The sequence below is a fragment of the Borostomias antarcticus genome (assembly GCF_949987555.1).
Source record: "Borostomias antarcticus genome assembly, chromosome: 4".
Taxonomy (NCBI): Eukaryota; Metazoa; Chordata; class Actinopteri; order Stomiiformes; family Stomiidae; genus Borostomias; species Borostomias antarcticus.
This window is the reverse complement of record NC_140237.1, coordinates 23,437,279-23,462,141: the sequence shown is the minus strand read 5'-3', so window position 1 is coordinate 23,462,141 and position 24,863 is coordinate 23,437,279. Positions and strand designations below refer to the sequence as shown.

The following is a 24,863-nucleotide window of genomic DNA, read 5'->3' as shown; positions in this document are numbered from 1 at the left end:
TTATGGTTAGGTTACTAATGTTAATTAATACCTTAGTTAAGGTTAGGGAAGTTAACCTTAGTTAACATAAATAACATTAATGGTTAATAGACATTAGTTAACTGTTACGTAATGCTTAATAATGCATTAACTAATGCTTATTAATGTACCCTTATTGTAAAGTGTTACCAAGAACTGTGTATAAATGGTTACTTAAGAATAAATCAGTTATACCTATCCAAAATGTTATTGGTAGTCAGGCCGCATGGACATAGCTGTCCACATACTAGTACAGAATACTGTCTGCATTTGATAATTAAACACACATTTATTCAAGGTTAAAATTTATTTTTTATTTTCTCTAAAATATTCCATATAGACATTTGGCCTTACAGCTTTGCACCCCTGTGTCCAGACTGTTCGTATAGTGCTTCTGAGGGAAGGGGTGAAACAAGTCTTCATTACTCCTCAGACCTTCTCAGCTGTGTACAGTCGTACAACAGGTGCTCTGCAGTTCACAACTACACCTCCAAACCTTACTTGATCTAGAAAGAAGACCCAGCCTCGATCACAAAGGCACAATGTATAGATCTGAGCGATTTTACATTTCCAGTCATTCCATATTGTGGTGCATAGATATAGAGGGGACTATGGGTTGTTTACACAAAAATAATAACCTAGAGAGTGACAGTCCACAGGGCACAAAGGCCTAACATTCATCACACAATCTGGCCTTACTCCATATCACTCCAATATGGCTTCCAGTTAAGCTTAGGAAACAATGAATATAGTAGTCTGTCACTCCTGAGTGGATGTACTGTAACAAGCAAGCATCGTAAAGTGAAAGAAGGAACACAAGTTAACAACCCCTTTCTCCTCTTGAAAAGGCACAGAGGATTCCCAATATCCCTGTTTGAAACCATTTGCATAACCTAATAAATACATGTGCTGTTTATCGATATAGTTATCAACATGTGAAACCTCATACAGCATAGAGTGCACCATTGGTCTGAAATAGTGGTATACTTACCCAACACGCAGCATACATGGTTGCGTACAAACTAAATGAAAGGGCTAAAAAGTATTAAGTACCATATTTTTTAATAGTAAAATAAGTAAACCTATAAAATTCAAGCCAAAGAATTAACAAACTGTACAATGTTTGCCAAGATTATTTCCAATAAGTCTACAAGAGAACCACCTTCACCTAGTTGTGTCAAATGAACTTAAGTGAGAGTGAAAGTACACAAGAGGTCACGTCCTAAACATACCCACATCTAAAACGCTCTATAACACCTATTTTCGCCAATGGATCAGCTGTCAGAACCTCAGTTCAGCTGTCCGATGTCAGTTGTTAGCGATGGCTCGGGCTCTGTGCGTTTACATGAGTGATGGGACAGGTATCCAGCCTGTCCCTCTAGCGTCCACAGCCCCGATGCCCACCTGTCCATCCATCTGACACCTGACCTTTCAGTGTCAACGCCACCCAGGGTAAAACATGATTGATGAATGTCCACAACCTTCTTGGCTCTTGTGGTGAAAACATTATCCAGTGCCAATTTACTGGCATTTTTATAGGCATGTTGCATTGATTGATTACCATACTCTCATTGGATTTGGAGTACACTTTCTCTGTCAGTATTTGGTTATTCATTTGAAAAATATTTAATGCAGTACCTTGCCAGAAGGTCTTTCTAAAACAAAACTAACCAATATCACGTGATAAACATGTCTACCACAGATTTAACTCATCATAGCTCCTATTTTCTCCTAAAAGTGATAATAGCACTAAATCAATGTCACTCAAAAAAATTTACATTTCCCCATGTTTCTACAATGCACTAGACGTAAAAATAGAATTTCAAATCACCGTTTCTACCGATAGAGATATACCCCAGCAACACCGTACAGAAAATGTGCGATCTGAGCAAAGATTCATAATCTTGTGCAAACACAAAACAACCGCAGTCACATTCAATGAAGTCAGCCTCAGTCAGCATATTGCGCTGCAGAGCAGGACGTCTCCAGCTGTCTCTCACCATGTTTATTCAGAGGCTGGGGTAGGGGTGGGGGGGCCTCAGCAGTGAAGCCTCAAAGAGTCTCGCTGACCAGGGTCTCGGTGGAGAGCCAGATCTTTGCTCCGTTCAGGAACTTACTGAGAGGAGTGCCCAGGATGCTGCGGCGACACAGGTTCCCCACCGGGGAGAAGGGGAAGGAGGAGCCGAGGTATTCTGGGGCTGACGGGGAATCGCCGGGGGACATGGCCCTAAAGTACATCCTGCTTTTGGTCGACGGAGGCGGGGGGCCGTTGGGGGTGGTGGCCGGCGTGGGCCCCTTGTACTGGCGGAGCTGGCTCTGCAGCATCTCGATCTCGTCGGCCAGCTGGGAGAGCTTGTGGTAGGCCGTGACGGGGCCTCCCCTGGGGATGCGGGCCTCGGGCACCCAGCGGAGGAAGTAGAGCCTCCACAGGGCCAGGTGCGAGGGCAGGAGCTGGGGGATGAGCAGGCCCTGCAGGTCGGCGGGCCGCGAGAACCAGTCCCGGAGGAAGCGCTCGGAGGGGCTCACCACGGCCTCCCGGAGCTGGCCGAAGTCGGGCTTGAGCCGCAAGACCAGGGAGTTCCGCCGCGTCAGCGTGTCGCTGTGACCCTCCGCCAGGCCGTTCCTCAGGGCCGACGGCATCCCTCGCAGCGTGGAGCTGTAGTTCTTCTGGTGAGAGACAGGAACACACACACATTTTATTTTATGTATTTTTATTTATTCATATCCATATAGCATGTACATAATCCATCTTATACTGTATAGAAAGAGTATCTATTGTGTAATTAGTGTAAATTTGTAAACTTGTCATTTTCGTAATTTGAATATTTGGAATAGAGTATTAGACTTTATCTGTATCAAGCATAATCTTAGAGCTGGTAGCAACATTTCACTGTGACTGCAATCCATACATTACATGTGACAAATAAAGGAATCTTGATCTTGACACAGATGATAGTTAACATTGACAAACAATTTGATTATATTGCTCCCACTTCCTCTTGGAGACCGTTATAATTTTGTCTGGCACCTGCAATTTGCCATTCATGCAAAAGCTAATCTTCACTAGTCACCCCACTCACCCCACCCCAAAAAAAGTCCATGCTGCATTAGCAAAGGATATATCTCTCTTTCAGTTTCACATTCTTAAACAGAGAGCAAACTGACCTTGGTGCGTTTGAAGGATTTCACTGCTCCGTTCTGCACACAGGGGGCGCCCTTGCCAACGTACATGGGGTTGTTGAAGAGGGCCTGGTCTTTGAGGGAGAACTGCTGAGACCAGTCCCAGACGGGAGGCAGGCGCAGGGCCTTCTCGTCCCCCAGGGGGAGGCTCTTACCCTTAGCAAAGTCCTGTAGGGGAGACGCGTGGTCACATATGCTGGCACGACTGCATCAGAAGTGGATTGACATTTTAGAGTACAACCTATCCAAAAATATGTGTGTGTGTGTGTGTGTCTCTCACCATGCTGTGCTCTGTGCGCTTCTGGGCACTGTTGAAGAGGAAGGTGCTGAAGACGGGGATCCACATGCTGTCACTCAGCACAGTCAGATAGGCCTCGGTGAACTCAAAGGCTGCTGGGTACTGGTTCATGATCTGCCACACGCAGTCCAGGAAGAGTAGGAAGAGAGGACACTGCAGGAAGAGGCGGGGGGAAGGGGCGCGGTTAGCTAAATGAAATATCTCTTCGGGAAAAAAAAAAGGATGGAATTTCCAGGGCCTCTGGAGTAGCTCCCGTATCAAAGTCTTCACAAATCCGGCCTACCTCCTCCTTGTCGCTCCTCTTCAAGTGGTTGCACCTGTCCAGGAAGCGATGGCCGGCCATCACCCACTCCTTCTGGACCAGGCCCTGGAAGCCGGACAGGCTGCGGAAGTGAGGGTCCAGCATGAGCTGCACCAGGGAGGCCACCACGCAGCTCAGGTCCCTGTCCTCCTCCTCTGTCCGGGGGGGGAGAGAGAGAGAGACGGGCAGGGTCAGACCCGGTCAGCAGAAACGCGCGGCGACAAGGGACAAGCCCCTCGGGGACGTGGACAGACGAGCGCAAACGATCCAGGGGACAACGGCACGTCTTTTCTCACCTTGCAGAATGACGGACGCATGCTTCCCGTCGAGCAAGTAGACGATCTCGGCCGAGTGTTTCAGGAAGGCCCTGGAGCCAGGAATGTGAAAGGGGTACATTTTACTTGACTGTGTATGTAGAAATATTTAACATCTACTCATACCGCAGCTACAACTAAAACCATTCAAGATGTTCTGTCAATATCATTGCTAATTAGCAGAGTGTAAATAAAAGGGCCAATCAATCCACCAGATGGCAGGGAGTGGACCGGCCGGCTGGAGCGTTCCTCAATGCCAGAACTTTTCTAAATTAAACTTCATGGAGGACCGCAGCGCTGCCAGTGCAAACTGGAGGAGCAGCCAACCTGCTGAGCCCCTGGCGTCTAAATATTTGTACATACCTGACATACTCCAGCCATCGCGAGCTTTCCATGGATGACAGCCACTTCTCCTCCGACTCCTCAAAGGGCTCTGCACACAAACAAACAAGTCAAAACCCCAGAAGAGCTTTTATACACACGATAAGATGCGTTTCACACGAGATTCATCCTGAAAGCTTTGGGATGCAAATCAAACGGACAACTATAAAAGTCACTGTTCCAAAAGTGCTGAATAAGATTGATTGATTGATTGATTGATTGATTGATTGATTGAACAAACCCAGATTGTTGGCAGGTGTGGCGAGGCTCACCTATGACACAGATCTGCCTGACTTTGACGAAGGCAGCCTGGATGTCCTGCACGCTGGGGAGGGTCTTATCCAGGTCGGCCCTCAGAACGTCACCGCGTTGTGGGTGGCTCTTTGTGACGGCACTGTTGATCCTAGCACACAGAGGGAGAGAGACCACTGCTGTCACAGAATAAGAAAGATCTTGAATATCGCCACTTTTACCGGGAGGAAGGTGATTTGCTTCTCTTCGGTCCTGAGAGAACACTTGAGTCTGTGTAGAATAGTTCGACAACTTTGCTTATCGGTCATGCCGACGGAATAAATCAAAATGATAATCACATATTGGACTGTAAATTGAAAACATGTCAATGAAGAACACAAAATATTAACACAACGTCAGGGAGGTCTATTATATAGACCATCTTTTATCTACATTGGAAATTATAGCACCAATGATCCAGAGAGAGAACTTCACTACTGCGTTTATGTTGAAAAAGGAAGTCTTATAATTCAACATAACATTTATAAATATCTACAGTACACATGGAGATTTGGGAAGAGGAAGTGGGTTTGTTCTCTATTCTGATTATACCTCTGGTCTAGCTTCCTCTGCTGCGCTGGGTCGCTAATGCTGGCCATGCGCACCAGGGCACTCCCATTGGGGTGATTCCAGCACCACAACTAGGGAGAGAGACACACACATTGACAAGACGCACAAAGGCAACACAAAAACATTGGATTCAGCAGTCACACGCGAACAGTCACTCACACTCACCCATTCACTCACACATGCACACACGCACACACACACACAAACACACACACACACAAACACACACAATACACATACCGTCATCTAAAAGCACTTAACATGTTTCATCATTAATATTTGATAGATGAAGTACACCAAGGGAACACAAAACCAGAGAAAAGGCTTTTATCAACCAATGTGAGTAGAGCCACGAGCGCTCAAACTAAACAGCGCTGACAGAGATGAGGCACTCACAGGGATTCGCTGAGCAGTGAAAAAACATAAGTACTGCTTTAGGTCCTGATCCGCCAGGGACACTGGGACTACAAAGTACTCTGGAAGACTGGGAGAAACAGAGAGAGAGAGGGGAGAGAGACATAAGCATTACAGTTGGGTCAAACGGTCATGCCATGGTGTCAGCAGACCAAAACTGGGTCAAGATGTCAAGTCTGCTTGCTAGCCACAGCAGATTTCTCTGAGTAAACCACAATACCAAAGGGTCACACAATAGGAAGAGTCTGAAATGATCCAACCATGTTCCGACTCTTGTGGTTTGATGGTTTAGACATTTGCCCCTCAAGTAAACGCAACCAGCGCCAAACCTCAGAATGTCAGAACCAAGCTGGTGCAGCAGTCACGCTTCTACATCAGACATGACAGAACTCTAGCGTATTAAAACTCAGCATAAGCTATTACACTGAGTGTGTTGCGTAAAATGCATGCCTGAATAAGGATTATGTGGATTTATGTTAATCATAATCCAAATCTGCTAATAATCCAGGATGAAATTCAGAAAATTGCACCCCTCACGCCCCCCCCCCCCCCCCCTTAACAGAAAGTGAGGCCCACCTCGGGGAGACGGCGTAGCCCTCGTTGATGGAACACACCCTCCACTCTGCCGCACGCGTCCTCTTGATCTCCCTGTCCCATTCAGACGGGCGGTCGAACAGGGGCGTCTGAAACCCTCCACCGGGATCGACGCCATTCACCCTCTCACCTGAGGACACAGAGCAGCGAGCCCATGATGCAAAGTACACACGCACGCCCACACAAAACAAACACGCAACACAAACACAACAGCTTTACTTTTTTCAGGTAAAAAAACAAAACAAAACACTGACACAATTGTATAACATTTACCATTTCAGTCATGTTCATGTTTGTTCATTCATTCATGCGTAAGTATGTTTCCCTGGGGTAGCTAACATGTAATGACATGTTGTGGGACTGGTTTTGATACAGTAGCTACAGTAACGGTTTGGCTAGGCCCTTGGCAGGGAACGAGGACTCAGGGTGTGGCGTGTCGGAGTCGGCGTGTTTACCTGAAGATCCGTGGTATCGCTTCCCAACGTACTCGAACCCGAACAGCAGCTGGGGATCGGCGGGGTGGGAGTAGTGAGCGATGGCCAAACACACCTGAGACGACAGCAAGGGGGAACCACATGAGACCACGAAGGCAGGAGGGCCGGTAGAGACGAAACACAAAACAAACGTTCCGCACGACAGCCACTTCCACACACAAAACGCAGGGGCGGAGCCAGGAGCCACTCATTATCGTGGACGGACGCCATCTTTTGTGACTCTAGAGGAAAGGGCTGTCCGTGCTTAATGAGCGGTGTCTGACGATCCGCTCCAAAATCCCAGTCCTGTCAGTCTCTGCCGAGTGACCAGAGCCGGTCTGGTCTTTCTGTTCACCTGTTTTAATGATTGTTTTTCATTCATCCTGAGGCGTTTTTATTGGCGGAAGTCTCAGGGCTCCTTGGAAACCTTCAATAACACTTCAAGCTGTGGCTGTCTTGGCTTTGAGAGGCCACGACCCTTCACTACAGAAATATCACCGTTAAAAGAGCAGAATGTATTATTTAGGCGAGACATTCTTAGCAGCTGAGACACTAAATCATCTTTTCTGCACCTTGACAGGTAGATATACACTCGCAGGCGTACAGGGATGAGTAAAACATTGATTGTCAAACTTGAGTGCGTCCGCAAATAAAAAGACAAGTAATGTGACCATATGTGCTTGTATTTCATTTTTAGTGCTGAGTGTCAGACTAAGAAAAACATTCATTCATGTCTCTGTGTTCCAGATTTTTTTTTAAACTGAAAGTTAAAAAGCAACGTACAAATGTACCTTGGGAATGGATAACTAACTTGTTCCAATGCTTCAGACTTAACCGTGGCAGGTTTTCGCTTTAGTAAAAGCTAGAAAAGCAAACTTTAGAAGAAAGCCTATTGCTCTTGGGACACAGGGTTCTATCTGGCGTGAAGCGCTCTGACAGTGGCAGCGTTACAGAAACACACAATGCTGCCCATTCAGTGGTGGGACTGAGAATAACACAGACCACGAAAGGAACCTTCCTGTGCATGTGTGTGTGCGTATGTGTGTGTGCGTGTGTGTGCATTTTACAGAGAATGCTGCTCCCAACTCTGTAATTTCCTCCAGCATAATAAGCTATTACGGATTGGCTCTGTTCCATATGTCACATAGAAAAACAAGGAGGCAGCCCTGGTTTAGCTCCACACAGTAATTAGACTGGGTCCTCATATAGAGACACGGCGAGCGATGGAAGCCAGTTAAGTCCCACCCTTTACCATTCCTCTCCTCGCAGCAGAAACACCCTTTCTGGAAGGGCTTGGACCGGGCCTGCCCCGCGGAGTCACCAGACGACTTGAAAACAGCTTCTAACCGTCACAATCGACAAGCCACTGCAGCTGTAATTGCGCTGTGGGTTTCTCAGCGGAGATCCTAGCGTCAATGTTGATAAGGGGAGGCTTAGGGCAGCAGTGCAGCGCTGAAGCTTACGTCTTAGCTCAATATCTTACAGGTGTGTGTTGAGGAGCTATAAGTCCTACCCAGCCCCTCCACCCTCCCTCCCTCCTGACAGAAATTGTTCCCATGTGGCCTGCACTGGCTGGAGATCTGAGGACTGACAGCGTACATAGGAGCAAACTGTCAGGGAGATCTATGGCGTTCGGCGGCCCAGTCGCGGCCAGGCTGACGACCCACAGAGCACTAGAGCTAAGAGGTCCCGTACCACACCGCCTTGCACATTACCATTCCCCGTAGGCCCTGGGCTTTCGCGGAGCTTTGGAACGGAACCCCGGAGCGCGGCAGCATCTGTGCTTGCGGGGTGATCAGAAAGCCGAGGACTCAATGGACGTTTTGTTCCCCCTGCTGCGCTGGAGTTTTTTTTTCACGCGGGGCCTCGCGTGTTCCCAGGGGCTGCCGGGTTCTGTCTAGGGGGGTGATACCTCGCCCGTCTGTCCAGTCAGTGGCCCTCTGTCTCAAACCTTTTCCCTCCATAGCCAAATCACATTTTCCAGGTTGATCTCAACCAGGAAATCCAGGTGAAGACTCTTTTAAACCACCGGGGAATAGGCCTACTGCTTATTCGGTTGGCTTAGCTGTCACGACAAGGGAAGCCGTACTTTACTCACCTAAAACAAAAACAAGGCTGGATGAAAAGAAACAGCCAACCCACCTACAGTGGGCGTAGCCCGCGACTAAAAGACGTTCTCTATATACTGGGCCCCTTTGAGCTGCTCAGTGCCTCACTCTGAGGAATGACACATCTGTGACTTTCATCTAGAGCTGCTCGGAGACATGAGTCACAGTCACAACGCTGGAATGTTCGTCTTACATAAGGCTGCTAGGCAACGAGAACTGTGATGACTCAAGACTGAGTCATCCTAAGTCCGTATCACCGTGGGACTGACTCATCTCGCTGACTATATTGTTTTTACTGGAGAAATACCGTTCCAGCGAGGGAAACCATGCCTTAAAAGGTATTATGCTAGAGCATTCCTAGAGAACAATCTTCCTCGCTATCTTTAATATCACGCTGGCGGGGGACGGCTCGTTGACGGGTGATCTACGAGTGGTGAGTAACGAGTGAGGCAGAAGAGGAGGGGGAGAGAGACGTCTTCTCCTCGTCGGCCGGAGCTAATTCCAGCCCAGTCTAGGCTGTGGGCCAGGCAGATGGGAAGGGAGGATGAAAGCAATACCGTCCGGGCAGACGGGCTCTAATCCCCCCAACACAGCTCAGCAGCACGGAGGACAGGAGAGAGGAGGGGAGGAGAAGGGAGTGGCCTGTTGGGAAAGAGAGAGAGACAGAATGGGAGAAGGGAGGGGGGGGGTGGTTAAGGGAGAGGTTACAGGAGAAGGAAGGGGGCGAGGAGGAGATATGTAAACGGAGGTACTGTATGGAGAGTAGAGAGGAGGGGTGGATGGAGAGAACAGTGGAGAGAAAAAAGTGGAGATGGGGTAGGGAACTAAGGAGGACAGTGGAGAAGAGAGGGGAGGATGACAGAGGGAGGCAAGAGAGTGGACATGGCATAGCAGATGGCTACTTAAAGGCTTGGCTGGCTGGGACAAGAGATGACGTGGCACAACACCCCCATCATTCCCGTCTACCCCAAACAGGGATTGACCCGTCTTGTGTCCAGCATGTTTGCCCTCATATGGATATAATGGGACTTTAATAAAGGGACCAAGTTTAGAATCCCGTAGTAAGAGATGCACTAAAACATCTTTAATCCGACAGTCACTGATTTAAGGGTAGCGGCACTGACAGAGTGAATTAGTGAATCCTCTTAGAAACTAATGCGGCATTCTGGTGAGCTACAGTTTGGGGATTAGCAAGCTAGATGGCTGTAGTTTAGCCCTGGGGGAAGGGTTGTGTCAAATGTTAACACCACACCCGTGATAAAGTGTTTATACATCGAATAGTCTCTCGATTTGGTCTGGAAACATCCTCCGGTCATCATCACGCACCTTCTTGGCGCTCTCGGGCCCGGCCTCGTCGAAGCGGAACCTGATGATGCGGAAGTCCTTGCAGTACAGGATGAGCTCGGTGGGATTAAACTTCAGCTTCTGATTCGACCCCAGGACCTTCTGCTTCCCTTTGGCATCGTTCACTATGGGGGGGAAAAACACAACACGAAGGCCAGAGGACGGTCAGATACGAGAGAGAGACCGGGCAGGCGGTCTTACAGGGATCCGTGTCTAGCCTAGAGAGACAAACAGGGCGGCAATGTTGTTGAGGAAACCACTACAGACCAGTAATTTCACCGTGAAACATTCATTCAGTATCAAAACTGGAAAGACACGTCCGCTATCGTGAAAAGATCGGCCTTCAAATGTTCAGGTTCCACAAACATAGGCCCGACATCTGCTAGGTGTGCTAGGAACCAGAGAGGGACAGCATGTAAATGCTTAATATATGTGAATCCAGCCACGACCTGAGAGCTAGAGTCTAGTGCACAGCTTCCCCACCACACTGGGCTAGTTGCCGGATAAGACCCGGAGAGATATGGCTCTTCTCCAAAAAGCCGGTATCGCGTGGCGCAGAGATGGTGGAACGTGACCTGGCTGGCGGGTGTTTTTTTCGGGTCAGGGCCTCTCACAAAGGGCCTTTGTTGGGCGAGAGCGTGCCAGCGCAGACAGAGGAAAACACCGCTTCATGCTCTATCAGCTCAGCACAACAGAGGCACACTCTGAGCCGCGTCAGCAGGGAGAGAGGGCGCGAGCTAACGCAAACAAGGCTAATCCTGACCGGCCTGCCGAGCCACGGCCCTACCGCCGCCTGCGCCGTGACCTCATCTCTGGACACGCTCACAACAGATCAGGGACCAGGAACGCAGCACGGCAGGCCAGCTGGCTGAAACGGGTCCTAGCTGGACAATGGTGACGTCTAGTGTCATCCGCACAAAGTACGGTCGGTCGAATCAGACATAAATGGGGAGACGGAGGTCAGATGGAAGGAATGTGATTGGATCTAGAGTAAAGACGCCTAAGAGCACAGCCTGACCAGTGCTTCGCATTCAAACACTGCGACCGTGTCCAATAATAGCAGGCCTTAGATCAGTGTAGAAGGCCTTGTAGAAACAGAGGCGGTTGTGGGGAAACACGTTTCATACGCCGGTTGTTTTACACTAGCCTCATGAGAAATCAGTCTGGATAACTCTCCGTAGAGATCCGTTTGTGCCAGATCAGAAAACGATCTAGCCAGTCAGCATTCTATGAGGAAACAAATCAAAACAGCTACACTGGGCGGGTTTAGGTGCGAGGACAGCGAGGAGCGGTTGGAGTTTGCGCGCGATAGATGGTGATAGAAAGACGATTAATCCAATCACCTGCCAAGTATTTGTGAAAGTGCCTGCCCTTTTCCAAACTGTTTCATAACAGAGAGTTGCCCAGATGGTGATGCGAAGCAAATCATCTGGCACGTCAGGTTAGTTTTACACTAGCTGTCCAAAACACCTGCCACTTGCCCAGAATCCTCTACTGAGCTGGGTTTCTGGATGAAGGGGGAGCTGCCAAGAGTATCGGGCCTGTTTGGAGGAGAGATTGCTGTATGTGTTTTAAGTGTGTTTGCCATCCTACACTCCACCGTAAATGTGGCTGGGGGGAGGGGGCGTTCTTACCTGTCACCACTTGCTCCACGCACGCCAAGGGAACGTCATGCTCTCCGAGCAGCCGGTTGGCAACCTGGAACCTCTGGGGGGAGGAGAGAGAGCGCACGGATCAACCAGGTGAACCGCGGAGCTCCCAGGGGTGAAGAGGTAATGTACACAGAGAGGAGGGAAGACAAACTTTCCATTGGCAGTTAGGTGTGATCGTGACAGTGAGGTGTGATCATTGAGTTGGGTGAAATCTAGTCTAATCATTAACATGTCCTTGTTAAAAAGACAACCTGTCAGACGATGTTCAGAGATCATTGACAGCTTTTAAAGGCAGTTGGGTCACAAACAATAGCCTAAATAGCTACCCCTCAGCAGAAGTGAAAAGCTGATCCACAGTTTTCAAGTCCAAAACGATGCAGGAGGCTACCAGGCTACCTGGACTACGCATTTCATGATTCACAAGAACAAAAACATCGCCAAGTAAACGGTGCTGGAATGCCTCACCTAACTGATTTAAAAGGCAAATGCATCAGAACAAGCTTGACGCAAAACAGGTGTCCTGCTAAAAGAACATTAGAAAAGAGCTAAGCATAAAAGCGGACACACCTCCACAGACCTTTTTTCGTGTTTAGGGGTATTTTACAAGCCCCACATGATGTGACCCACACCATAGTGAATAAACACGCTGCAATAAACACCAATAAATCCTCCTGTAAACATAGAGTTGCATTGTGATGTGATGGGGGGGAAGTTGAGGACTAGAAGAGCAGAAGACAAACGTTAGCCGTTTGTCCAACGTAACAAATGTCAAGTAGGCCGAGTTATAAAAATGAGGAGGACAGGAATAAACAGGAGGGCTACGGCGTTCCAAAGGCAGGTGAAGCCAAGTAGTGGGAAGGTGCTCTTTGGATAACGGGGAATATGAAAATCCACAAAAAAAGGCGAATCCAAGGCATTCTTCATTAGATTAAAAAGCTTTAATAAGCAGCCACGTCATCATGGAACGATTAAAAGCAGCCGACATGTTTCGGCCATTCAAGGCCTTCATCAGGGTGTATTGAGCCCAGAGCTGCAGTTATTTATATGGATGGTAAGTGGTAAATGGTAATGGAACTGCACTTATGCACTGTAGCGCTTTTATCCAAAGCGCTTTACAAGCCTGCCTAAGGCCTGGAGCAATAGAGCAGTTTGGGGTTCCGTGTCTCGCCACAGGAGGAGCCGGGATTCCAACCGCCGACCCTGCGGTTATTGGACGACCCGCTCTACCTCCTGAGCCACAGCCGCCCCGTTTATATGGGCTAGAGACATCGTATTCCTGGAGCACACAGATGATACTCTACCTGCTTTGGAAGAGCATCGTGGGTGATGAAGGAGACCTTGAAGTTGGTGCAGATCAACTTCCCCCACAGGTCGTCGTGGCTGCTGTCGGCGCCGATGCACTTCCTCACAAAGTTCACCTCGTTCACCACTATCTCCCCTGGCAACCAGAAAGAGGAAGCAACATGAGCCTTGATACAAAACCACTGGCACTGTGTCAAAGAACAGAGCACAGGAAGTGGATGAGATGACAAAAAAGGAACATTCAGTGGAAGGAACAGTTTACTTTATAAGGATCAGTCATCATGCGAGTGCCATGCCAAAAGTCCCCCTCAGGAGTCGACACAAACTAGAGGACTCCAACACACTAGTAAGCACCCATTCTCATGTGACAGACTGCATGGAAGCAAAACATGAGGCTGAACAACGCGCCACGGATTTAAGTTCTGAACAAAACTAGAGTGAGTGAAATGAGGGGTGAACGAGCGGAGCGAGTGCACACAGCAAGATGGTTATCTGCCAAGCGCCGGAGCCTGGCGGTTATCCGTAAGGCCAGGTCTCCTTATTGTATCCGTGTATCCGGACTAAGGCATCCTGTTGCTGTGCTGGAGAGTGATCTGTGCATTCCTCCCCTCGGGCGGACAGGCTAACGATCATCCCCACATTCCAGACCCCTCGGCCTGGGGCTCTCTGGGCCTTGGAAACATCCGAGAGCGGAGTTTGGCCTCGTCATCGCTGGCGGAGGTGAACAGCGCTGACCGCATACCTGTCCTGACCCCCCCCACCCCACCCTTGTAGCAGCTTCTGCGGTTCTCGGGACCGAAGGATCTCTGACAGCAGCGCTTCCTGTTCCTGTGTGAACAGAGAGGAGGGTTCCCTCCGTTCATAGGGCTTCCCTCCCCTCCCGAAACACACGGCTTTAATTACCCACTGTGCCTACGGTTCTGAGCACTATTTCTTCTACGTACATAAACCCAATCTATGAGTCACACTGACATGGCTGTTTGTTTCTGCGCCAGGATCCCTCTCTCTCTCTCTCTTTCTCTGCTCTATCTGTTTCTCTGAGCCAGGCAGCGCGAGTTCACACTCCCAGCCCCTGGACTACTACAGGCTTGCCAGGGAAACCCCATGGGTCACGATCTGAGAATAGGAATCAGATGGGGGCGTCAACCTCCGGGGAAAATGATCTGCTATTAGGCTAAGAGAAATAACCTGTTGTGCGGAGTAGGCCCACGGAGAGTAAACCTTTAACTGAGCCCAGGCTTGAACAGACAGAGACATAGTAGACACTGTGAGAAAGTATGCACTGGAGGCCAAATCAGTCTGAATTTACTTGAACTTTATCCTCTGCCGTTTTACAGCCCCCCACATCAAAGACAGGTATAGCCAGTCTTAAACTCCTAAAAAGCCATAACTTTCGAGACTGAACTATTCATGTTGTTTTTATGGATGTTCCCATTTCCTGTGTGAGTAGACAGGGAGGCCTGACTGCAACCTGAGTAGACTGGGAGGCTTGACTGCAACGAGACCTGGACCTTGCTTCGAACATGGACAACTCGTACTGAAGGAGATCAAACTGACGGCCAATTTGATGGTGTCTCACCTGTCACTTGCATGCCCGGCTATATACAGTATTCCACACAGTACAACAGTCTCTGCTGTCTTCTAGGGATGTGCGCAGGTAGTCGTTTATACGACTATACAGCGCAGCTTGCGCTAGTCGTTCTGGAAATACTAGTCGGCTAAACTAAATATAGGCTACTGTCATTTGATTAAAAAGAAAAGATTTTGGGTTGCCCTGGTGGCTGTTTGGTTTAGGCGCGTACCACATGAAGGCAAGACCTTCTCGCAGCGGCCCGGGTTAGAATCCGGCCTGGTACCTGTGCTGCATGTCCTGTGCTGCATGTTCTCCCCTCTCTCTCTCACCTTTCCTGTTTACACTGTCCTATATAATAATAAAGCAGAAATGCCGCCCCCCGCCCCCAAAAAAATAAATAAATTTATAATTATAAAAAGATTTACATAATTAAAGTCACCTCACTCACAGTTCCATTACCCCTCAATTAGACAGATCACTTTATTGCAAACACACATCCATATAAAAATAAAACAATACAATACGAGTTAGACTAGTCATACAGTCGGTTACAAACCCATTGTCTAGTCGTCTGTGAAAATAGTCGCTGCGCACATCCCTACTGTCTTCCTTGTAGGTAAGACAAGCACCAGAGAATCTCATCAGGTAACAGCCTACATTCATGATATGAAAGTGATATTTAATATGAAAGTGACAGTATTCCCTGCCTCGGTCATAAATGAATGAATACAGCCAGGAGGTGCTTCCTTCCGGTTGTCTCTAGTGGTTGTAAGACTGGTTGTGAAGTGACAGCGCCGGAAGGGGAGAGCCACGGACCAGCCCGCCCACGACAGCTGGAGCTGCTTTGGCGAGGGTTACCGAAGGGAAGGTCGCAGCCGCAAAGAACCAGCCCAGAGCAGAGACGAGCTACAAACAAGATCCTCACGTGTCCCACTGACAGTTTCTGTATGAGTCAGCAAGAGTTTAACCCCTTTTTTTTTACTTGATTTTAGTAATTCAAGTAATTTACCTCTGTACTGTGTCTACCACACAGTGGTGAATCGGAACTAACAGTGAAGTCCATATGGCATAAAAGCCTACAGCATTGTTTACAAGGCACAATGTGACCCTTGTCTCATGATCACAAGACATTTGATGTACTGAATGTAGCAATAAAAGTATATAGCCTCCACGTTTTTTAGAAGCTGGAGGGTGGGAGTGATTTGAAGCTGGAGGGTGGGGGTGATTTGTGATAGGGTGAAGTCCTACTGTAAGACCTCACCTCAGACATGAACGGGAGAGACGGAGGAGAGAGACCGTGGAGAGAGAGACTGTGGAGGTAAACGCACGGTAGTGTCGGTTGAACGCGGGTTGTTCCTGCTTTGGGGAAGAATCCACGGTCGACCGACGCTACTGTGAGTTAACCTCCACAGTTGGCCATCGCCTCCACAGACAGAGGGGGTAATCCCCGACTTTATTGTGGAGGGAGGATGCTGACGAGAGCGACACAGGAGCGGGTCACATGTCAGCCTGGTCCTGCTAGGTACGCTACAGTAGCTCTCTGGTTTACTACAGCGACTCACACACGGACCCACATTCAGCATGTCATCAACCGCTCAAGTCACTATACACTCGCTATGTTTCAAGGCCTATATATTGATACTGCAACTAGCTCTACTCTTGGTGACTATTCCGAGACATGTCAGTATTCTGAGGAGGGTTGTTCAACGTGTGGCCAATAATAACGGGGATCTAATCTAGTCGGTCACACGGCATGTGTGATCAGCTGTCTATTCCTGGATGTAAACACCTTGGGGGTAAACACTCTGAGCACTTCCAAGTCCACAGACACAAACACAACCTTCAAGCGAAGCGAGGATAGTCCATAGCGGCTGCCACCTGACTAACCACAACCTGGCTTTGCTTCCTGTGCTTTTCTTTCCTTCAAAGAGGGGCACCTGTGCTTGCTCAGAGCCCCTACAATACCGTACAGCAGAGTCCCAAATCACAGTTTGGACAGCTGGGGTCCGTGGGCTCTGTTCCATATGGGGCAACTGATGATACAAACAGGAGTAGCTTGACCACAGGAAAGCTGTCCAGTTCCTAACTTCCTAGAGTAGGATGTAAGGCCAAAGCTGCAAAATAGCCAGTTGGCGAGCATGAGGCACAGTGCGAGGTAATACTACAGAGTGGAGACTTGCTAGTACAGCAACAACGGCAGGGATATGCAGGCCAAAGACGTGAGTGACTGCTGGGCCAGTCAGGTCAATGACAGTGTGTTTTGGAGCACAAGGGAGCAGCGCCCCGGCCCTAAAGAGCTCCGTCTCATGCAGACATCTCTGCCAGGCTCCTTTTTCCACAGCCTGGTGGAAGAGGCCTCTGCTCACATTCTCCCACTACGAAAACAACTGTGGAAAAATCTATTACAGCACCTGTCCAGCAATCATAACAGACGCCTCCAGCTCGTAGGAATGTGACAAATAAAGGTGGCAGTGTCAAGAGACTGAACACACACACGCCAGTGTTGCTCATGTCAACATGATGGCCGGCAATACGTTTTCCCAAAGAAGGAGAGACACGGAATTAGAGGAAAGGGGAGAAGGAGAGCTTAGAAGAGGAGAGACAGAAAAAACATTCAGAGACAGACGGGAGAAGGAAAGCAAAGACTGACAGTCCATAACATCCAGGCCTAATTAGAGGAAGACTGGGAGACATCCAGACAGAGTAGCAGGGAGCCTGAAGGCAGGAGCACAGAGAGACAAACCGCAGGAGAGACCAGATAGAGAGACTACATAAATGAGAGGAGGAGGACAGCTGAGCTGATTTGTTGAGACAAGTCAGTCCCAGTGTGGCCCTCTGTATGGTCAGTGAACTGTGAGCCTGAATGGGCCATTCAATCATGGACCACTCTGAATGGGACGCAGACGTGTACCATTCAAGTCACGTACCAGTACCACCACTGTGGAGAGACAGTGAGAGCCTCAACACAAAGACGAAGTCTCTCCATTCGGGGCTCCTTCCATCACGCACACTGGCACCGCACGGGGTACAGCACTGAGGAAGGAGACAGGGAAGTCTAACCTGACATTCAATGTTAGCTTGTTGTGTACGTCGAGATGGTGAAGAAGGAGAATAGTAACTACAGGTTGTAAGCTGGGCCTAAATCATTTTCCCAATGGTAACTACTCCTGTAGCATAATAATTGATGGACAGTACAATTAGGCCACAAATAACTAAGACTAAAATTGTCAAAATACAAAAAAAAACTGTGGTCAGTATTTCCATACTACCATTACAGCAGAGGGAAAGGCAAAGGTAGAAGGAAGGTTTTGTTTTAATTTCAGCCACATGGTCAAACACATGCCAGGCGCCTCTATTTTGGAGGGAGGGAGGAAGCTCCATCCTCTCCTCTGCTGCTGAATTAAGGAGACCAAATCAAAAAAAGCCAATGGTTCCACTAGGCCCAGAGTACGGTACAAACTCCCTCTCTGGGTTGAGCACGGATGTCATGGGAGGCTACTTTAAATAGTCTGGTGTGTCTGTCAGGATAAAATAGGCTTGAATCCCCACTCCTAACTACGACAAACCACAATATGTTTTATGTGACACAACTTACAAGCGTTTACAGAGGGAACACGAATTAGCAGGGAGGATCCTGGCCACTCCCTGTACACTTCAGCAAGTCGTAATTAAGACCCACCGGCCGGTAGGCTTAACACTAATGAGTGCATCAATGTAAAATGTCAGTCAGTACAAGTCACCACAGTCAGTAAAGCCATTCAGTCTGTCTTCAGATTTTTACTCAGTAGGCTACAGAACAACAAAACACAAAGATGTCTTAAAAAATCAGAATGTTCTGCAGTGTAGACTACAATAGAAGCTCAGCCAACAGAGAGGCTGTGAACTCTTTTTACGATGGCAAAAGTATAAATGAGGCAGGCTAGGCTTAACTAGGGCAGACCTGAGAAATGCATTTCAAGACCAGCCACACATTCACAATTCTAAATGGCACAAACACAGGAACTTCTATTGTTACGTATATCTCTTTGTCCTATCATGAAAGCCAAAAAGGCTATCGCTGTGCTATGAGCACAACATTTGAGTCAGGCTATTAAATCATGTAATTTGTTGCAATGGTGCAAAGGCACTGACCTGCCACGATGACTGGCAGAGTCTTGATAAAATATCCCACTTGGATGGTTGAGAAATTCTGTGATTAACTGATTCAAAACAGTGCGTGTTTTGCAAATGAATCTTAGAACTTACCTGGAAGTAACTTGGCTTCCAACTTCTTGATAGGTGGCTGAGGATTTTTCTTCACGTCAGTCTGCGTTGAGTGAATAGAAATGTGAACAGTTTTATAATGGTTCAATTAATCCACACGAACGTAAAGGTGAACAACACAATAAATACTCACCTGTAGGGGAGGAAGGTAGGATTTAAACGTTGGTTTCGGGGGCTTCACAGAAAACATTTTTGGCTACAAAACTTCCGAGCCGAAAAGCAACCACTGGCTGGCTGCTCCTCCGTTCATCAGAAAAAAATCTGTCAAAATTAGCCTATAACCTGGCTAAACAGTTGGCTCCGGAGAACAGGGCCCGATTAAAGAATTCCCCATTTGAACCAAGTTGAGATGGCTCGCCGGCAAGTGTCAATTATCAGAAAAAAGATTATTTGCGCTTGAAGCTGCAAGCCAGCGAGTTGTATCTGGTCAGCGAGACAAGCTAGCTAGCTATCCAGCTAGCAGCAACAGTAACGTTAGCTGGCAGCTAGCTAGGTGACTAGAAAGACGCCTGACATGTCTTTAGACTAGTTTAGCTAGCTAGCGGCGCAAGCTATCCATCCACTTAATTTTACAAATATCTGATTGTATTAATGGTCCATACTGTGAACGAAATATTATGCCCCTCAAGCGTTTATTGACTTCAAATGTCTAGTTACAGTTCTGTAATTCCAACCTCGCCACCTGTTATCAAATAGAAGTAGCTACGAGCTGACCAAGCAGTCGGTGGCTAGTGGGCTAGCCTAGCCTACACAACCATGTTTACTCTAGGAGGAGAGTCCATGAGACAGACAGGGAGGAGTTATGGCGAAGCGGCGTTGTAGGACAGACCTGGGACCAGTTGAGAGTCCAGTTGTACATTTTGTAGCTGCTAGTTGAATGTAATCAAGAAAAACTAAAATGATTCCAAATGTGACTAGGAGAAACAAGTTTAGAAAATATTTTTTGTAATGTGATTTGACGGAAGACGTTTTGTGACTGATTTTATTGCATTTAATTGGGACAAATAGGCCTAATGAAAGTTTAAAATGATTACCGTAAATTAAATTTAATGAGAGTTTGACATAATTTACCGGTAACAGGTAGATTACATGCAAAAAATAAGAAGCATAACTTGGCCCACAACGTGAACTATAGCACCATCCAGCGACCACTTGCACGAGCAAAACATACAGTGTTAAAACAACAACATTTCTCTCGTTCATTTAGGCTATTCAATTCTACTCTATTAACAGCTCTGTCCTGCGGTGGGGGTGCTGTCTGAGTGTGCATTGTAGATGCCTCATATAAAGTGTTGTCGACCATGACAGGGAGCTCAGCAGGCTGCTGTGCAGCGGCAACAGGCGCTCTCCCTTCAGGAAGCTTTGCAAGTGAGTAGATGGCCTCACCTCCACTACCCACAGCATACGGGGAGCCTACACGCAGGAAGGGGAAGAAGTAATGGTGTAAATTTGTTTTTGTGCGTGGCTGTAAGCCAGCGCACCAAAGGTCGTAAATGTCCGGTTGTCACTCCTTCCCTCTTTCCCTCCCTTCCTCTGTTGTGTTGTTGACCTGCAGTTCTATGTTGCTACCACAAGAGGCAGTGGTCCCAGAACCTGCAGTTCTATGTTGCTACCACAAAAGGCAGTGGTCCCAGAACCTGCAGTTCTATGTTGCTACCACAAAAGGCAATGGTCCCAGAACCTGCAGTTCTATGTTGCTACCACAAGAGGCAGTGGTCCCAGAACATCAAAACAAAAACACTATGGCCGTGTCCGAAATGCATACTACCTGCTACTTGCTATATAGTAGGCACTATATAGTATGCATACTGCATACTATATAGTACCTACTGTTCCACAAAACGCGTGTAGTATGCGAGAAAATACAGCATGCTACTCGAGTCATCCAGCGGAAGTGACGGGATACGATACTGTTTACTCCCGTGAAGCTGTGGTACAATTATCCGTGTTTTCTGTGATCATTTTGTGTATTATCCACAAAAATGTAGCCTGGCATGGGATGTGCGGCTGCTGCTGCCGCCAGGAGAAGACGTGTTAACGCTGCAAGGAGAAGAGCCGTCATGAGATCTTCTCGACATGCTTGTAGTTGAGGTAAATATTGAACGTTAGCTTGCTAGCTACGCTAGTTAGCTAGGTTAGTTGATAGCCCCGCATGTGCTGGCTTGGGGCTAGCTATACTGTTACATTTGTTCCAGGGATGTTATATTAAATAGATTCTGAGAGACAGGTAAGCAAAACAATAAAACTCAACTCATTTTAAAGAGGTGGGTAAACTGAGTTTACCTGGGTTTACTCATCACTACACGCCTGCTTTGTAATGTTACATTTTAGATCTACAGATAATGACATCTATCTATTATCATATTGTAAAGACAAGTATATGCCATACGCACAAATGAGTTAAAGTTTGCCCTAATAATATTCCCCCTGTAGGCTCACATGGAAGACAGAGGTCCTCACCAAGTCAACCTCCACGTCCCTGCTGAGGACCTATTTTGACAGCGCGGACACAAGGAGGGACTTCAGATTGTCAAAATCGACACAGAGGAACCTTGGTGATGGTCAGGAGGATGGGACAAGACCATGGAGGTGCTAATAATAGCAATAACAATAATAATAATAATTCATTGCATTTAGAGCTTTTCTCAGTACTCACCCTTTACAATGGTCTTGTCATTCACACACAGGTGCTAGTCTTTGGAGGTAGCATTACATCAGTCATTTAGCAGACACTTTTGTCCAGCATTACCTTAGTAATTTATTTAGCAGACACTTTTGTGTGTCTGCTAAGCGACTTACAGTAGGCCTAATTGCATTTAACCATTTAAAGGTTGAAGACCTTGATGGTGGCCATGGTCCTGCTGCTGCAGATCATCCCAACCCTGGAGATGGCCTCAGAAAGTGTCTCGCAGCATCAGCACCAGCACAAGCTGCCTGGATCGCAGCTCTTGGTGAGCACGACTACCCCCATCCTGCCATAAGTAGTCAGTCTATCAGTTCATGAGTGTGCTTTGCCTTGTTCCTTATAGACAGCCTTGAGGCTTTAAACACCGATCAGTTGGTTATAGGCAGCCTTGAGGCATTTGTTTAAATGTATTTGTATTTAAATTTATGTGTAACACTGTACATAGTAATCAGTTTAAGTATTTTAGGGGGAGACAACAGATCAGCGTTATCCTGTCAGTACCTTTTGCAAGGAAAGCTAATGATCTGACCAAATATAAACAAGTCAAAAGTATATTTGAAGACCATTGTGTAATAAAAATATCCAAGAAATGTTTATGGTTGTGTTTCTTCCATTATACATGTAAAGGTTACTTCTTGATGTATTAACATTTCAACAAAGTGTAATATCTACACATCAGACACATTGTCTTGATATGTCTACAGGTCATGTACAGTAACTTGGAAGGTCTTAACACAACACGCAGAGCGCTTTGGACATGTAACTCCCTTATCAAGTAGTCGTTAGTCAGACACATTAAACAGTGAAGCTTTCATAACCGTCTCTGAATAATTCCAATGAAGCATTGTGAACCAACATGTGTGTTCCGTCTTTTATGCCTAATTGCAAACTACAATGTCCATTAGGAATGTTCTTTTACTCTAATGACTGGTTTTAGGTATAGTGACATTTGTTCTTTGATTGGGAATACATTACAAGGAATGACACACAAACACCAATTTAATTCAAGAAAATACATTTAATAAAAAATAACAAAAACAATAATGGAACAAGATAAAACAGTTTTTTTTGACTGAGGCTTCTAGAAGCAACATCAGCCGGTCCTCCCTCTCCTTAAACAACCCCCTTTCCTCCCTCCACTCAGCCTTCATCTCTGCCTTCTCTCTCCCCCATTCAACATCAGCCGGTCCTCCCTCTGGAGGACGGCCAACTCTTCCCTGTTTACGGGGAAGAGAAACACCACGCTGAAAGGCTTGGAGTAAGTTAACTAACGTATGCATTGTTGTTCAGAAGCAATCCAGCGGTCTTTTTACTTTGAATATTGATTTATGTAGGACCTACATCTTAGAAGCTGGGCTGCAGGGGACGACGGAGACAGCCTGGATAAAGCACACAGAGAACCTTGTAGCCATGTACAAGGTGATTTTGATCTACAGGCTACATGATAGCAAATATATTGATAGGGACTCACAGTTTGTATGACACTAGAAAACTGTTATCTAACCTCATAGGACCTAAAGAGCCCCAGAACTGGGGTCAGCACAGAGGGAGGGGAGGCCACAGCCGCTTCGTGGAAGTGGTACGGGGTCTTGGAAGAGGCGATGGGGGCCACCCATGCAGCCGTCCTCCAGAGGATCATCGTCCCTGGTGTGGTCGTCAGTCCCTGTAATACATCCAGAAGTATTATGGGACAATGAATACTAATATATGAACATAATGATATATGAACAGTTGAACTCGTTTAAATCACGGAATGAACAGACAATTGTTTAAACAACGTCAAGTAACGTTAGGCTCGGTGGCTTAGGTTAGCCATTTAACAACTCATCACAATTTCGACATTTCTTATACATTTCTTAAGCAATCATGGTCATATTACATGGAAATGTTACTCTGTTTGTCTTGATTCTAGCTATAATAACATTTAAGCTATGACATTAATACGTTTTGAGCAAGAGCCGTCTGAACACCTGTAACGTTAGCAGCCTATTAACGTTAGCTGGGCTAGCTAGCTAACGTAACGTCCACCACAGAGATCAATGCAAGCAGCTAGCTATCATGACGTTCTTTTTCGAAATGTCATTTCTACCCCACCTATATACACAAAACTGCATTTGTAGCTCTGTGTCGTTATAACTAAGATATCTGTCCGAAAAAATAATTTTTCCATCGACAAATTAAGTCAATACTTACATTTGAAAACTCCCGCTGCGGTCCCGGAGATCTCTTCGTTCGCCATCTTTTTTTATTTTTCTCACTGCCCAGTGACGTCTCACGTCTCGACTTCCGGAACAGTATGCTCTGGACTATGCTACATTTTCGCCCATTTTTTCGCCGATTTCGCCTACTATATAGTACCTACTATATAGTAGGCGAAATACAGTATGCACAGTTTTGATGCAGCATGCTGCATCTCGCCTACTATATAGCAAGTAGTATGCAATTCGGACACGGCCTATGACACTGCACATTTTCCAGATCCTTGGTGGTCTAGTAGATAGGGTGTCTTCCTCCCATGCCGAAGGTCACCGGTTCAAGCCTCAGTGTGGATGATGTTTTGTCACAGAATGTTATAGAAGCTATGTAAAAATACGTCCTGTTGTCCAAGTATGATTTTGTTCACGTTCTTTGCATGCAACGTGTATTACCGGTGATAGACTGCATTTACCATTTTCGGCCACGGGAGGGCAGCAACAGGCTTAGATAGACTGTGTTCCTTGTTCAGTTTCAGCAATTCAATGAGTATTTGAGTTAGGGTATTTAGTTTATTTGTGTAAGTATTTCTGTTAGTTATACATTGTTTCTTTATTATTATTCAGAGACCACACACTCACTGTGTTTATGTAAGTGAAGAGAATTGAAAGGTCAAATTGAGCATTTGAAATACTCCTGTTTTGAAATTATACCTACAGTATAGGTGTCTCAGTAATTACTCATTATATATTAGGCTATACTTTGCATGTATTTATTTACCAGGTAAATGTTTAGTAATTGGGGGACTATGAAAGGAAGGGTTATCCAAAACATGTTCAGAGTAAGTTAATTTAGATAATTTAATCTAATAATTTAGACAATAGAAATCAATAAGCCTAGGGCCAATG

General features: G+C 46.8%; 1 protein-coding gene across 1 annotated transcript; it reads right to left on the bottom strand.

Moving 5' to 3' along the window:
• Nucleotides 1-387: 387 nt before the first annotated feature.
• mtmr10 (myotubularin related protein 10) lies at nt 388-19,744 on the bottom strand. The gene is made up of 16 exons (XM_084436933.1): nt 19,210-19,744; nt 19,059-19,119; nt 13,240-13,376; nt 11,921-11,993; nt 10,269-10,411; nt 6,817-6,910; nt 6,344-6,491; nt 5,750-5,837; nt 5,336-5,424; nt 4,765-4,895; nt 4,475-4,544; nt 4,094-4,164; nt 3,780-3,952; nt 3,479-3,649; nt 3,184-3,366; nt 388-2,685 (listed from the first exon to the last, which is right to left on the bottom strand). The coding sequence occupies exons 1-16, from the start codon at nt 19,264-19,266 to the stop codon at nt 2,071-2,073; spliced, it is 2,304 nt and encodes a 767-aa protein (XP_084293059.1). The 5' UTR covers nt 19,267-19,744; the 3' UTR covers nt 388-2,070.
• Between the last annotated feature and the right edge of the window lie 5,119 nt (nt 19,745-24,863).

Excerpts from the sequence above, each read along its gene's own strand:
- mtmr10 (XM_084436933.1), bottom strand. The coding sequence starts at position 19,266 with ATGTTTTCTGTGAAGCCCCCGAAACCAACGTTTAAATCCTACCTTCCT. Across the intron at positions 19,120-19,209 it reads CCTACCTTCCTCCCCTACAG|ACTGACGTGAAGAAAAATCC; the intron begins GTGAGTATTTAT and ends CACTCAACGCAG. Across the intron at positions 4,165-4,474 it reads CGATGGCTGGAGTATGTCAG|GGCCTTCCTGAAACACTCGG; the intron begins GTATGTACAAAT and ends TCCTGGCTCCAG.